This window comes from Molothrus aeneus, chromosome 1 (genome assembly GCF_037042795.1).
Source record: "Molothrus aeneus isolate 106 chromosome 1, BPBGC_Maene_1.0, whole genome shotgun sequence".
NCBI classification, from domain to species: domain Eukaryota; kingdom Metazoa; phylum Chordata; class Aves; order Passeriformes; family Icteridae; genus Molothrus; species Molothrus aeneus.
The window spans coordinates 100215385-100230269 of record NC_089646.1 but is presented as its reverse complement, the minus strand read 5'-3'; the positions used below and the strand labels follow the sequence as shown (position 1 = coordinate 100230269).

At 44.8% G+C, this 14885-nt stretch overlaps 1 protein-coding gene across 3 annotated transcripts; it reads left to right on the top strand.

Annotated features, from left to right (window-relative positions):
* Window positions 1-2295: 2295 nt before the first annotated feature.
* On the top strand, window positions 2296-13316 carry PRELID3A (PRELI domain containing 3A). Of its 3 annotated transcripts, none has more exons than XR_010784654.1 (7): window positions 2296-2441; window positions 4783-4951; window positions 5254-5343; window positions 6104-6174; window positions 6269-6371; window positions 7966-8078; window positions 11655-11766. XR_010784654.1 is itself a non-coding variant. In XM_066561451.1 (7 exons), the coding sequence occupies exons 1-6, from the start codon at window positions 2410-2412 to the stop codon at window positions 8017-8019; spliced, it is 519 nt and encodes a 172-aa protein (XP_066417548.1). In that variant the 5' UTR covers window positions 2296-2409; the 3' UTR covers window positions 8020-8054; window positions 11655-11769. The 3 variants fall into 3 exon arrangements, 2 of the variants coding, with proteins under 2 accessions (XP_066417548.1, XP_066417536.1); XM_066561451.1 differs by having other exon boundaries at window positions 7966-8054; window positions 11655-11769; XM_066561439.1 differs by lacking the exon at window positions 7966-8078 and having other exon boundaries at window positions 2299-2441; window positions 11655-13316.
* The last annotated feature ends 1569 nt before the right edge of the window (window positions 13317-14885 follow it).

Below are 14885 nucleotides of genomic sequence, written 5' to 3'. Positions count from 1 at the left end.
CTCCAGGCTAAACACCCTCAGCTCCATCAACTGCTCCTCACAGGACATGGGCTCCAGACCCTCCACCAGCCTCATTGCCCTGCTCTGGGCACGCTCCAGCACCTCAATGTCCTTCTCAACTGCGGGCCCAGAACTGAACCCAATATTTAAGGTGTGGCCTCACCAGTGCTGGATACAGGGGGGAAATCCCTGCCCTGTTCCTGCTGGCCACACCGTGTCTGATACAGGCCAGGGTTCCACTAACCTCCTTGGCCAACTGGGCACAGTTGGCTCACATTCAGCTCTGGCTGACCAGCACCCCCAGGTCCTTTTCCCCTGGGCCACTTTCTCAGCACTCGGACCGCAGCCTGTAGTGCTGCAAGGGGTTATTGTGGCCAAAGTGCAGGACCCAGCATTTGTTTTTCATGCCATTGGTCCCAGCCCATCTTTCCAGCTTGTCCCAATCCCTTTGCTGACTCAAGGGTGTGGGTGAGTCAGCAGGGCAGGCTTAGCCCAGCCCAGCCTAGGCTGGCCAGCCTCACTGAGAAGGACGGGTCTCCTTGCTGCCACGCCTGGTTTAGCCTGCAGCAATGTTCTACAAAGCCTGGAGGTAGGAAATAAGGAAACATGTCTCCTGGTTTTGCCCCATTGTGTAAGGCATTTAATATCAATGTGTTTGCTGTAGAATGAGTCTGTGCAAAGTCCTCTAGGTGAACTCAGGCATTTGGTGTTATCACTGTTAAGGAAACATCCCAGTCTGACCATTGACAAGACTCTCTGTCAGTCCCATTCCCTCACATTCCCAAGGCCAGAGACTTTCACTGCTGGAACCAGAGCCCCTTTCCAGCAGGCAGCTCCAGTGCACCCACAGGTGCCCCATTTGACCTCCCTCACACAGTCAGGCCAGGTTTGCTTACTGGATCCACCCCACATTCCTCATGGCAGAGTCTCAAACATCTCATTCCATAAAGCAATTTATTCATGGTAAAGTAACACAGAAACAGCCCCAGCTCGTGCCTCTGAGAAAGGACCCCAAGAAAGAAACCCCTAGCTTTTATACCCCCAGAATCCAAGCCACATGCAAACCTCACTCTTACTCATGAGTGTTTGCTCCTGCTGTGTCTCCCAGTGTCCATTCACCTGGCTGGCACCACCAAAGGATTGGCAGTTCATGGCCTCTTGTTTCAGGCTCCCACCAAGAGCTCCACCTACCTCTCCATCTGCAGCTTGCAAACAGAGCTACTGCCCCACATGTATGCCTCAACAATCCCTTCATCCCTGGGCACAGCCCTGCACATGATGTCCTGGCTGTGTGTCATCCCTATGGCTGTTATTAGGGTATTTAATCAAAACTCCTGGTTTGATTAAACCAAAATGCTGGTAGCTCACAGAACCCCAGAATCACAAAATGGGAAAGGAAGGGACCACAGTGGCTCATTGGGTCCAACCTCCCTGCTCAACCAGGGTCATCCCAGAGCACATGGCACAGAGTTGCATCCAGATTGTTCTTGAATATCTCCAGTAAGGGAGACTCCACAGCCTCTCTGGGCAATCTGTTCCAGTGCTCAGTCACCCACACACCCCTCATATTTAGTTGGACAGAGCTTCCTGTGCATCAATTTCTATTGCCTCTTGCCCTAATGCTTGGCACCACCAAGCAGAGCTTGGATCCATCCTCTGGGCACCCCCTGCTCTAAATACATATACACATTGATGGAGTTCTCTCTCAGCCATCTCTTCTGGAGGCTGAACAGGCCTAGGTCCCTCAGCCCTTCCTCCCTCATGAGAGGGATGCTCCAACTCCATCATATTTGCAGCTCTCCACCAGACCTGCTCCAGGAGCTCCACCTCTCCTTTGCACCGAGCAAAGGTGAAGGTTGGTTTATGAGGACCCGGGGGAACAACCAGTCAATGGTAACACAGAACTGCTTTCTCAGGATGCACCTTTCCAGCGCGAACTGGAAAGAGGAGATTTAAGCTGGATATCAGGAAAAGGTTCTTCACATAGAGGCTGCTTGAGCACAGCAACAGGCCCCCAGGAAAATAGTCACAGCACCAAGCCTGACAGAGTTCGAGAAGCGTTTGGATAACGCTGTGGGGCACACGGCGTGATTCCTGGGGCTGTCCATTGCAGGGCTGCGAACCGGACATGGATGATCCCCCTGAGTCGCTTCCAGCCTGGGACACTGACACGGGGCCAGGCCGGCGCGCTCTCCTGCGCATGTGCGCTGCGTCTCCTCTTCCGCGGGCGCGGGAGGGGCGGGGCGGTGACGCAGGCGCGTGACGTGCGCCCGGCCCGGGCACGCCCCCCGCGCCGCTCCCGGGGGCCGCTCGCGCTCGCCGGGCCGGCGCGAGGCTGTCAGTCAGCCGGGCTCCGCCGCCGCGCGCCCTCCCTGGCGCTGGGCTCTGAGGGACACACCGGGAACGGCCATGAAGATCTGGAGCTCGGAGCACGTGTTCGGGTGAGGGGCCGGGCGGGGGGGGCTCGGAGCGACCCCGGCGCTTCACCGAGCCGGGCCGTGCGGGGCGAGCCGAGTCCCGCCGGGATGACGGCGGAAATGGGAATGCTGCGGGCGCGGGCGCGGCCGGAGGAGGGAGGCCGGGAACGGGCTCTGGTGGTGCCGGTCCTGCGTTGTCTCGAGCTGCTTCCTGCGCGGCCGGACCCCGCGCCTGGGGTTCTCCTGTCTCGGGAACAGCATTCCAACAGGATGGAATGGTGGAGCTGGCCCCACAGCGTGGTGGCTTGGTGAAGGACTGGGTGTTTAGGAAAAACAGCTTTCACACCATAACTAAAAATAAATCCTAAACTACCGATGTAGCCTACGATATATTCCAAGAGGTGTGGACTGAGTGACGGTGTCCCTTAGCCTCAGGTGTGCCGCTGTGTGTCCAGCAGCCAGCTCTGAGTAAGTGTTCTTTCCATCGGCGCTTTTCTGCATGGAACGTGGTTCTGGCCCGCCGCTTCCACCTAACGAGGAAGCAGCAGGGAAAAGCATCGGGAGGTGTGCAGCGAGCTGTCCCGGGAGCTGGCTCCGTAGGGCCCGTGCCGCCCTGGGAATGCCACCGTCGGTGATTCCTGGCAGTGCCCGTGCCGCCTGGGGAATGCCAGCGCTGGTGATTCCTCTGCTACAGGTGTTCCCAAAGTCTTGAGGCCCGAAGAGCACCGGGGGTGATAGTTCTTAACATATTTACAAAATATCCCAGATGTGTTGCTCTGAATTTCCTTATTTAGCTCAACACAGCTGAATTCCTTGCACTGATGCAGATACTCGGTGCTCCGCTGCAGCATTGGTCTGGTGTAAGTGAACTGTGGTTTCTAGCAGGAAATATCAGGCAGAGGCTGCTCCAGCCTGACACAACTCCCTAGTTTGAGATGAGTATCTGTCACCTAGGGAATGCAAAAGCTCTTTTTATTTGACATTTTCTCACCAAGTTCTGTATTAGAACATCCACGTCTTATGGCGTAATGTGTGTGGGTGTAGGTAGTTAATTTGAATGGTTAATAAAATGTTGTTGTGCCTTATCAGCTCTCTGACTCAATCCCTTAGGGATATTTAACAGAATTTTGTCATTTTCAGTTTGTGTATCTTCTGTTGATGGAGGTGTAAAGTCACCAAAGATGGAACAAGGAGTAATCCTCCAGCTCACCTTCTGCTGCAGGAATTGAGGGCTCTTATTTCTCCTGCTTGCACCAGTAAAGCTTTCTGGCACTTTTCTTGTTAGAAAAATAACTTATTTTTCCAACTTTCTGTTTGTTCTTGTAGTGCTGTACTGTCAGTGCCTTTCTGTACCAGTCTATTTTAAGAATAAAATCCATTTAGGGTCCCAAGTGCAACTCTTAAGTACAAGTTGGCACCCCTATGCCTTCTTAAGTTAGATATCAATTGTTGAATTTTTAAACATACCTTTAAAAGCTTTAAGGCTATTATGTCAGGACAGTCAGTTATTCTGAATATAGAAATAATTAGGGACAGAATTTCTCTGTTGGATCAAGTCCATGGTTTCTGTAGCCTCCTCTGTTTCAGAAGGAAATATCTGAAGTACCTGAAGTGCTGTGTAGACAGTCTGGCCTTGTGTAGTAGGACTTCTCCAATCCCAGGAATCTGGGGTTATCAAACTTTGTTTTGTAAGAACAGTTCTGAGAAGAGCATCCAGAAGTGGAATTCATGATAACAAACTGCTGGAAGCAGTAGTGTAGGTGCAGACATCAGGCTGTGAGCTGTTGGGCTTTCTAAAAATCTGTTTCTTTCCCAATCATCCTTTTTTTAGTAGAATTTAATTTCACTTTGCTGGTTTTTTGGGTGGGTTTTTTTTGTTGTTTTTTTTTTGGTTGTTTTTTTTTTTTGCTATAGGAAGGAGCAGAAGCTTACAGAAAAATTTGTGTGGAGTAGACTCCTGGAGGTCGTGTAGTCTAGCCCTCTTCTCCAAGCAGGGCAAGCTTAAGTGTTAGGTGAGGTTCCTTTCCTGGTGGAGTTCTGGAATGAGCTGATATTCCCACCATCTCTGTGAGCACCACTTGGAATGTCACTTGTAGCAGTGAGTGACTGTTGCCCCTTGCCTTCATTTTTCTTAGTCTTGTATTAATAATTCCTTGCTTCAGTCTGGAGAGAAGAATTTTTTTCTTCTGTTTTTGTATCAGTATTGCCTTTCCAAGCATAACTGTATTCCAAAGGGACTTCTGGGAGCGATGAAGCTGCACAGCCTGTCCCATATTGCACAACCTATATCCTGATTTAGTATCATGGGATTATTTGCGATTCAATATAAAATACTTACAGATACTCTGGCCTCTTCCTTCCTCAGGCATCCCTGGGATACTGTGATCAAAGCTGCTATGAGGAAGTACCCCAACCCCATGAATCCCTGCGTGGTAGGAGTAGATGTCCTCGACAGGAGCCTGGATAACCAGGGGAGGCTGCACAGTCACCGTCTGCTCAGCACGGAGTGGGGATTGCCCAGTATTGTCAAAGCGGTACATTTTTGCAGCCTTCGTTCTTTATTTAGGGTGGGATCGTTTTTATGTCATCCTGTGAATTGGAGCTGACTTCGAAGTAAAAGCTGAAATTTGTGTGTGTCTGTCAATGCCTTCCAGGCTGGTCTGTGCCATGCTCTGTGGCTTATACAGTCTACACAATGAAGTCTCACCACTGATCACAATCCTCTGATATCCATGGATTTGTGTTTATTTGGGGTCACTGAGAACTTGGCACTTACATGTTTTAAGGTTCAGTTTGTTTGTTGGATGTTGGTACTTAACATTTTTTCCCCCTTCAGATATTAGGAACAAGTAGAACTCTGACTTACATAGAGGAGCATTCTGTGGTAGATCCAGTGGAAAAGAAGATGGAGCTTTGCTCAACTAATGTGAGTGGTGGCTTAAGAAGTTTCTGATAGTTAGTTCTGGAAGTTGGATGTTTTGCTCTTAACATTTAGGTTAGAAGTGTAGCTGTGTCTTTCATTGGAGGCAACAATTTACAGGTCTTAATCAGTGTTTTAGATGACTCTTTTTCCCTTCCCTTTTTCTTCTTCTTCTAATTTAGATACTTCATCATCAAACATTTGTAATTCTGCTTTTAATGTAAGATTATTTCTCAGAATGCATGTAAAATAGTTTGACTTTTAGATGAATGCGTTCTGTCATTTCCAACAAAAGTTTTAATGTGAAATGCCTTTTTTCAAAGAATGTGAATGAAGCATTGTGCTAGATTTTGGTATCCTGGTAACTCATAGATCTCAGATTTAACGTGGGCTTGTCTGTAGGAGAGCCTAGTCTCTGTACAAGAGGCCTTGTCCTTCCTGAGTATTAATTTTCTGTCTAATCCAGGTGGTGCTATGGGGGTCTGGAAGAGCCTCTTTTAACCACTGTCCATAAATCAGACCCGACATTCAGAGAAAGCTGTTGGTGCTCTGTCCTGTGAATGGGAATTTTGATATAATTAGATCAAGGATAGGAGAAGATGCATCACCCTTTATAAGTCTTTTTATTGACTGTGTTCTGGGTTTTAGTCTGTGTACAGTATTTTGACATTAAATTGAGTGCTCTGCTATTGAATACTGAGTGCTGCTGATAACAGAAAAATTAAAGGTGGGGAGTGAGGATTTCAGCTCTGTTTTTGTTCTTAAGATTACACTCACAAACTTGGTGTCTGTTGACGAGAGACTGGTTTACACACCTCACCCAGAAAACCCGGAAAAGTAAGTAGGGAAATTTGTTTGTGTCTTTCTGTCTAGGAGACAATTTGTTACTCCAGTTCAGCTTAGGTGTTAACCTTTCCTTATTCCCCTACAGGACTGTGCTAACCCAAGAAGCAATTATTACTGTTAAAGGCATTAGCTTGAGCAGTTATCTGGAAAGCTTGATGGCAAATACAATATCTTCTAATGCCAGAAAGGTACCTCTTTATTCTGTTTTCTTCCTCTCTTCCCCACCCAATCACTCTTTCTTTTGAAATAGTAATTGTCAATGGTGTGTGTTGAATGTTATATTTAATTTCTCCAGATTTTGTGCACAGTGTTTCAGTAGATTTTTTATCGAAACCTCAGCAATCTATTTCTAGGACCTAGTACTAGTAGAAAATGTAACTTCACTTTCAGTCTTTATAATGTGGATTTATCAGTTAATACCAGCAGATTTTTTTATGCTGCTTTTGTCAGTTGTTCCAGTTGACATCCATTATTGAGCTGTCTCCTTGCCTTTGGATAAAAGTAATTTAGTGTAAGCAGAAGCATATCTTTGAGGAGGTGAGACTGTGCTGGCTCACCTGGGTAACACTGCACTGACTGCTCTGTCCTGTACTTGCTTTTTCTAATTTGTCTGCAGCCTTGGAGCTGCTCTTCAGCACAGGCAGAGCTGTGGGAGTGCTTATTCTTGAGCACTTTGTCCTACAGTTCTTTGGGGAAGAAATGGAATTGCTAGAGAAGCATAGGCCTTGCTGCCTTAACAGTAGGAGGAGTGCCGTTAGGAGTTTGAGATTTTGTTCTGCATTGCTGGAGGGGTTCAGCACAGTGGGAATCTGGCCCAGGTAACTCCTGCTATGCCAGAAATCCTGTGCTTTGGCCATCCCTTCATCCTTGTGAGGGATGCTCCTTGACCAAGCCAGTGTAAGCCGACTTGGTAGGACCAACTAGATCAGAGAGCAGAAAGCCTCCTTTTCCACCCTTCTGTGTACTTCTCCTAAGGTGAGAGGAAAACATGTTAAAATTATGGCATGGGGTAGGAGTGATGGGTCATTTCTAGACACTGAAGAGTACCTTTACCTAGCTGGGTGCTCTCTGTTTGAAATGGAAGGTATTTCAGTTAAATAACAGTTCTGTTCTGATCCGGTTTCCATTTAAAAGTCTGTGTGGAGTGTATATTCTTGAAAGAGAGGAACAAACCCTGGCTCACAACCAAATTTCAGGCTGACCCAGAGGTAGCAAAGCATTGTCTAGTTGGCTCATGTGCCAGATCAAGTTAGGCACACTTAAAAATGCTGGCAAAATTCCTCTTGAGGCGTTGGCTACATTTACATATCTCTGAAATCAGAGAAGCTATAAATATTTCTTGGTACCTGCTGATGTGTTGCCTGTGAGAGAGCTCAGTTTCTTTTAAAGATTGTTCTGTTCTGCCATTTTCAATGAGCACACTGCTTTACAAGCTTCTTGCAAATCAGAAAGATCTTCTTATCCTGTGTATTTCACTGAAAAGTCTCTACAGATTTTGAACCTGGCAGGAATTTGTAATTGCTGTTACCAGCCCTTTCCTTGCTAGCCAGTACCTACTGTGCTACTACTAGCTCTTCTTGCATGCTGTGCTGTGCCTCTGTGCTCTCAACACCCCTCTTAAACTTCATGACAGTTACTGAAAAATGTTTTGTTGCTCTCAAGAAATAGGAATTATTGAGACTTTGCTCTGAGGTAGCAGTGGCAGGTGATGCATTGTTATTTTTAATGACGATGAAAAAAATAATTTTGCTGTCTGTTGTAAATCTTTTTGTGTTACTCTAGGGGTGGGATGCTATTGAGTGGATAATTCAAAATTCTGAGAGCGCTCTAAGCTAGCAGTTCTCCACACCTGCAGTTTGTACTAACTAGTGGTAATGCCAGCATTCTCCTTCTTGGTACAGCATTTCAGCTTTCTAGCGAATATCTGCATGGACTGTTGTCACGTGGATTTCATAAATGACCCTGCATGTCTGTTTCACACACCTTGCATACAGGAATGGCAGAGCTGCTCCTTGCCCTGCAGTTGTGGAGTGTGAGTGCAGCCCCAGTCCAGGCTGGATCCATGAACCCGTGCTTGTGCCACTGGGCAGCCGAGGTGCTGCAGCCATGTGCCACACAGCCTTGCTTATGGCTTGAAGACTGCAGACAGCTAGGGCTGTGAGGAGTCCCTCCACTGAGTGTTTGATCTGGTCTGAGTTTCTGTGATTTCAGTACATAAAGATGGTACCTAAAGAAATTAATAAATTGGCTAGTGAGTGGAATTGGCTTTGTAAAAATGAAATGGAACTGTGTTCTTAGGATATAAAATTGATTTCTTGAAACAGGTTGCCTAGCAGGGATAATGTTTTGCGTAGCAGAATTGTATTTGCTTTTCTTCTGCCTGAGGAGTAGTGTTGCCCTTCTGAGGAAATCTGTGCAAAGCTTGGAGCTGCCAGGATGCCAGACTGTTCCTGTTTTTCATTGGTCTTGTAGTTATGTTCATTTTGGTAGTGACATGTCCCTGCAGTTATATAACTATGAACAAATCTGAGTTCAGGGTTGAGAGAACTGAGTGTATTTGCCTCTATGAGACCTCTGCAGATTATTTTTCTTCCACTAGTCAGTGTAGCCTGTCCCTGTCATTCCTGTATTGGCTTCTGCTTCAACCAATAAGATTTCTTAAAAAGAAAAAAATCCATTTTGCTGCTTCTCCTAGTTAAGAAAGTTGGGCTTTTTACACCGCTTACTTTGAGATCCATGTATGCCATGAGTGTTTGCTTTTATGTTCTCATTCCACTAAGCTTTTATGGCTGTTTTTCTGGAAAACATCAAGTACAAAGGCTCAGCACTTATCAGTCATTAAGCTCTACCAACAAATCTTCATATGCAGCGCTTGTCCTGCCAGCCACGTCATGCTGCTGACACCTGCAATAATGAATAACACACCGTGCATGCCTGGGGATGAGTGTGCTTGCTTAATGACTGACTGCAGAACTTGTTGTACAGTATGACACTTTATAGACAGTCCTCTGTCAGATTTTTCCTCATAACTGGGTAGTTTCATGGCACTTGGAGGCTTTGGATCTGGTTGAGATTTCTAACTTAATTTCCTGTGCAGAATGTTCCTGAAGTCTTCCTTGCCAAAATCATGAGTTTATTCTTAGCTGCAAAATATACAGTGTATGCAAGTCTAAGGAGATATACACAGACCTATGTACTCTCAAAAACTGGAGGAAATATCTTGGTGCCCCAGTTGAATGTCATGGATTTTTTAAATTAATTTATCTCATCCACAGAGATATCCAGTAAGACACAATGATGTGATTGTTTCAAGTCAGGGCCTGAAAAGAATCTCAGTGTTTTTCTACTGATTGTTTTCTATGGCCTGGGTGTTTTACCTTCTGACAAGTCTTCTTTGAGCAATACAACAAATGTAACATCTAAGCTGTTGCTGTCTCAGTTCTGTGTGCCTGTGTCACCTCAGAGAGGATATTTAAACCTGACTTTTAAAGGTCCAAATGTCTGCTTACTGAAAGATGATTCCTCCTCCCTGCCCCCCACTTTTTCCTTAGTGAGCACTCATCTCAGTTATTTCACAGCTGGTTACAACTTGTGGCTGTGCAGTAGCTTGCCCATGTCTGGGTGCTTTTATTTGTGCTTTGCTGGCATTCCCAGGTCTTGCACAGCCTGTAGAGAAGTTGGAAATTAGTCCCTGCTGAAGAACAGTCACTTTGGTGCTCAAATGAGAGGAGCTCAGAAGTTAAATCATCCCTTCTAAGGTCTTCTATCAGCAACCTGTACTTAAAGTGGACAATTTCAATCATGCTTTCTTGAATATTATTATTATTATCTTTTAAAGACATCTCTGGAACTAGTTAACTTAGACATCCTAGTTCTTGAGGTAATTTGGGGTGGAGCTTAATCTCCCTTTCTGAGCCTTGACCAAGAGCTGAACACTTTATTGTGATACCTGGATGACTCTTCTCAGTTTAAGGACTGCCTGCCAGTGCAGAAGTAGCAATTAGTGTTTATTCTGTGAGTCCCTCGAATACGGCAAACCCAAAGAGAAACGGAATCAGCCCTTCACTGACCTTAGTGAGTCATCTCAAGGGAGTCTTGAGATAACTGTGCTCCTATTCACAGTAAAACTTTATTTCTTTTAATAGGTTATACTTTGCACTCTGGATCTGGGCTTTTCATATTATTGTAGGCTGATGTTTCTAGCCTGGCAAAAAAATCCTTTATGTGTGTATGAGCTTTCTTCTGACATTCTTTTTTCCTTAGGTTTTCAAAGCTGCTTATGCAGATTCTTGTTCATGCTTAGTAGTCCATAAAGGACAGCAACAGGTTCAGGACACTGTGATGTTTCTGTGCACTTTATCACCTTTAATGAATACAACAAAGTTAGCACATCACAGTTTGGAACACAACACTGTGCAGAGGAGGCCGTGCTTGCCCTTTCTGTCAATGTCTACAGAAGGCTTGAACACTGACAGTGGCTCTCCTGAACATTTATGATTTCTTGGGCTCAAACCTTTATCTCCAGAATTCTAAACTTGGCCAGAGCCATGCAGCTCCCACTTACTGCTCTCCACTCTTTGTATTTCTTATTCTTAGTGGAGGAATAGAGGTTAATGTCTCTTGACTTCTCTCTAAGTGAAAAAAGGCCAGGTGTTCTCCTGGTCTGATCCCATATGCTTGCTTTGACAAAAGCTGCTATTCTGAGCTTGCAGAGTTCTAAAGTCTTGACTTTTTTTTAGTTAAAGTCTTTGTCTTTCTTGACTTCATTGTGCTGCTGGCTGCATCTTGTGGTCATTGGGGTGCAGCTGCTAAGAGTCTTCTTCAGGTGAAAGGTGTTTGCCAGGCTTATTGCCCTGGGTTCTCCAGCTGTTACTGAAGTACTTGCTGTCACTTCTGAGCTTGAGACATTCCCATACCTTGATATAAAATGTGCAACTCTCAATTAGTCTGATTTAGCTGCTGAAAAGTTGCTGTGTACAAATGTAGAATTCGGTGTGAGTCCACTTCTGAACTCTTGATTGGTATCAGATCACTTAGCTGCTACTTCAGAGAGCTCTGGAAGACTTTCATTGTCCTGGATCTTCTCAAGAACTTTCTATATAACTTGGCTAATAAAGCTGAGAACAGTACCTGGATTTTGCCATAATATTCTTTGGGTGGTGGGAGCAGCAAACAGCAAAACCAGCAATTCTCTTAGGTAAGGAAACTTGACTGCTGAATTAGGCCTTGTGCTACTGGGAGCTCACACCAGCAGTGCATTTGCTTCTGGCTTTGGGGTGAAGCAAATGCCTCTGCAGTGAAGTTTCCATAAGAAAATGCTAAGAAATTATCAATATAATCTGGTATCAAACTATGCAGAGCATGGCATTGATTTTAAAGCAAGTTTGATGTCTGACAGAGGAAGAACTATAGAAGCATGAGCAGTGGTGGTGTGTCTGTTCTGATCCTAAATCCCGGTGTTTTTCTGGCAGGGCCGGGATGCCCTGGAGTGGGTGATCAGCAAACTAAACACAGAACTGGAAGAGCTGAAGTCCACGCGCGAGGGGATCAAACCAGCCATGGCAGCAGCGTCCACGGAAAAATAAAGCCAAATATTTGGGTTCACCAAATAAAACCAAGTAACTGACAGAAAAGTCTTATTCTGCAGACTGCTCTGTAGAGCTCCCTCCCAAGGCTGATCTGCAGAGATTTTGTCCATTTATAAGAATACTGGATCAGCAGAAAAACAACCTCATCCATCATCTCCACAGCAGCTCTTGTTGCCTACTGAAGTTTAAACTGACCTCCTGCAGATGCTCTTTTCATTTGAACAATTTATGTTTAACACTGGAAACAAAATGTTTAGCACATTCAAAGCAACCTTTTCAAATAAAGGTAGAGGGCATGTTATATTTACACCATCTCAAATTGAAAAGCTTGAAAGAAAAGCATGTGTGGGATTAAGGGTTTTCTGTGTGAACGTTTATTCTGTAAAGGGCTGATAGGTCCCAGAGCACTGAATTTTGTCTGGTTTGTAATCTGATAATGTCTTATGGCCAGTTAAAGGAAACTACATGAGTCAGAACATGATACTGTAGAATCTGATATTTATCTAGAGGATCATCTTGAAAGGCTACATCTTATGTGGAACTAACTCTTCTTAGGTGCTGCCTGAACATGACACACAGATACTTTACCTCTTAGATGTTTGTATCCAAACAAAGATAAAGTTTCTATTGATGTTAATAGCCTAAAATAGTTTTTCTGGTGGGAAGTAGGGTATAATTTATTTTGTTATTTATTAATTTTTCCTCTTTCCTCCCCTCCCTGTGGGGACAGGGATTACTTGAAGGTGCTGGAAAATACTTACTTATCTCCAAGAAGGGTATTTGTAGGCTGCTAGAATGAAGAGACCGTGCTGTGCCACCGGTCCTTGCTCTTCATAGCACATCTTAACTGGGGGAGAAATTGATGCAGTAACCAGAAGAGTTGAAATGAGAAATGAGCAGAAAATTTTAAATCTAAATGATAAGGTTTCATGAAGAGAAACCTTTAATTTCCTGAGTGGAGAAAACAAGAGTACAAGAACCACAAATGGACTCTCATTTCTAAATGCTTTCTGTTAACTACTGACTACCAGTGTAACTGAACCTTTTCAACTCTTTTCCACGTGGGTACAAAATGGTTTTAAAGTCCTTTGAAATGCTTCTCATTATCTGGAAACAGACTCCAGTAACTGCAGAAACTTTCCTATTAAATATGCATAAATATGTATTGGTAATGACTCTAGCCTTGTGTGATGTTTACAGAATTGTCATGTTTGGACCAGATGTAGTATGTGTTTCTCTGACGGAACCCTCTGTTAGGGCATTTTAACTTATTTCTTGGTGTGCACACAAAGTGAAACAAATGTTGCAAGGATGTTTACTTGTTCAAGTGGCAAGCATGTGCTCAGGAAGCTGTTAAAGAGCATGAGTAACTTCTGAAAAAATTGAAGAGTAAAATGTTGGTCACTGTTTTGATCTGATAATTTTAAAGTGTTTGTAGCTTAAGGGAGTTTGCAGCATTCATATTCTGGTTGGTTTGAAAGTAAACTTTAATCTGGGTGTAACTAAATTACATGATCCTAATGAATAAACCTACTTTAAAAAATATGTCTACTAGTTGAAAGCAATGAAATGAATAGCAGATATTCACATTGCTCTTTTTATGTGGACCTAAAGCCCTTCCTATTTTGGAACAGAAACTTAGAGCTTAAAGCAGCCCGTGTCTGGAAAATAAGATGGATGGCTTTGGTGCAGGTCTGTTGTTGTCCCCTTTTCAGGAGTGATGTCACTTCCTGGGTGAGGAACACAGAAGATGTTCTAACTCCTGGTGTTGTTCTGCTAGGCAGGGGAGTGCAGCTATGGCAGAGCTCTGCACAAAAAGAAAGAAAATTGGGTGGTGTGTGTCCATTTGGAAACCTGTGCTGCAGCATTTCCGTGCCTGCCTGCTGGAGGATGAAAACATGACTGTCAGCAGGGGTGGGAAGGCCTTTGGAGAGGCTCATGTGTTGCCTTGGCATGGGAGAAGAGTTGTCTAAAGCTGCTCCTTGCATCAGAAATGAAATATTTACTTAGAGTTGTCTTAGGGCTGGCTGACTTGTGCATGGCACTTCCACAGAGTCACCACAGGCTCTCTGGAGCTGAGCTCCTCTGCCACACCCTCGGGTCAGTGACAATTGCATGTCAGGTTCCTGGGTTACTTTCTTGACACTTTCCTTCCTTGCAGGAACTAATCCCTATCTGCTGCTTTCGTTATCTCCTTTCTGTTTTGTTCCTCCCTGGTTTTGGGCTGCTTTCACTCCACAATTTCCTCCCACTTAGGAAGTATATGACTAAATGCTTGGTTTTCCAATCTGTCTGCTGCTCCACCTGCCAGGCATCAGCACCTTTCCTATTTGTGCTCAGTCCTCTCCTGCTTTTCTCTAGGCTAAAGGAGAGTGGGGACACTTTGGGTAGGAAAAAACCAAATTTCTTCTGGAGGCCTGTTCCATCATTTAGCTCCCTCTCATCTTAGGGGTAGGTGCCTGTTGTGCATCCATGGGATTGTTGATCTTCCTGTGGCTGTTCATTTTGCCAGTGTGTACAAAGGACCTTGCAGTGGGTCACAGTTAGAACCAGGTAGGTGTGATGGTGTTTGCAGGGGTCTTAGGATGATGGAAGAGACGAGGATCTGACTCCATGTTTCAGAAGGCTTGATTTATTATTTTATGATATATATTATATTAAAACTATACTAAAAGAATAGAAGAAAGGATTTTATCAGAAGGCTAGCTAAGAGTAGAAAAAGAAGGAATAACAAAGGCTTGTGAGTGACCGAGACAGTCCGGACAGCTGGACTGTGATTGGCCATTAATTAGAAACAACCAACATGGGCCAATCACAGATCCACCTGTTGCATTCCACAGCAGCAGATAATCATTGTTTACATTTTGTTCCTGAGGCCTCTCAGCTTCTCAGGAGAAAAAATCCTAAGGAAAGGATTTTTCAGAAAATATCATGGCTACAGGTAGGCTCCAGTGTTCAGCAGATGAAGCGTTCTTAATTTCCCACAAGCTTTCCTGGGCAGTTTTTACCCTGCTCTCTGTCCTTATTGTTGGCGTATGGGGCTTCAATCCCTCTCCCTTGGCCATGTGACTGGTTAGATCGATGGGATCTGGTGGGATCTCTAGCTGTCTGTGC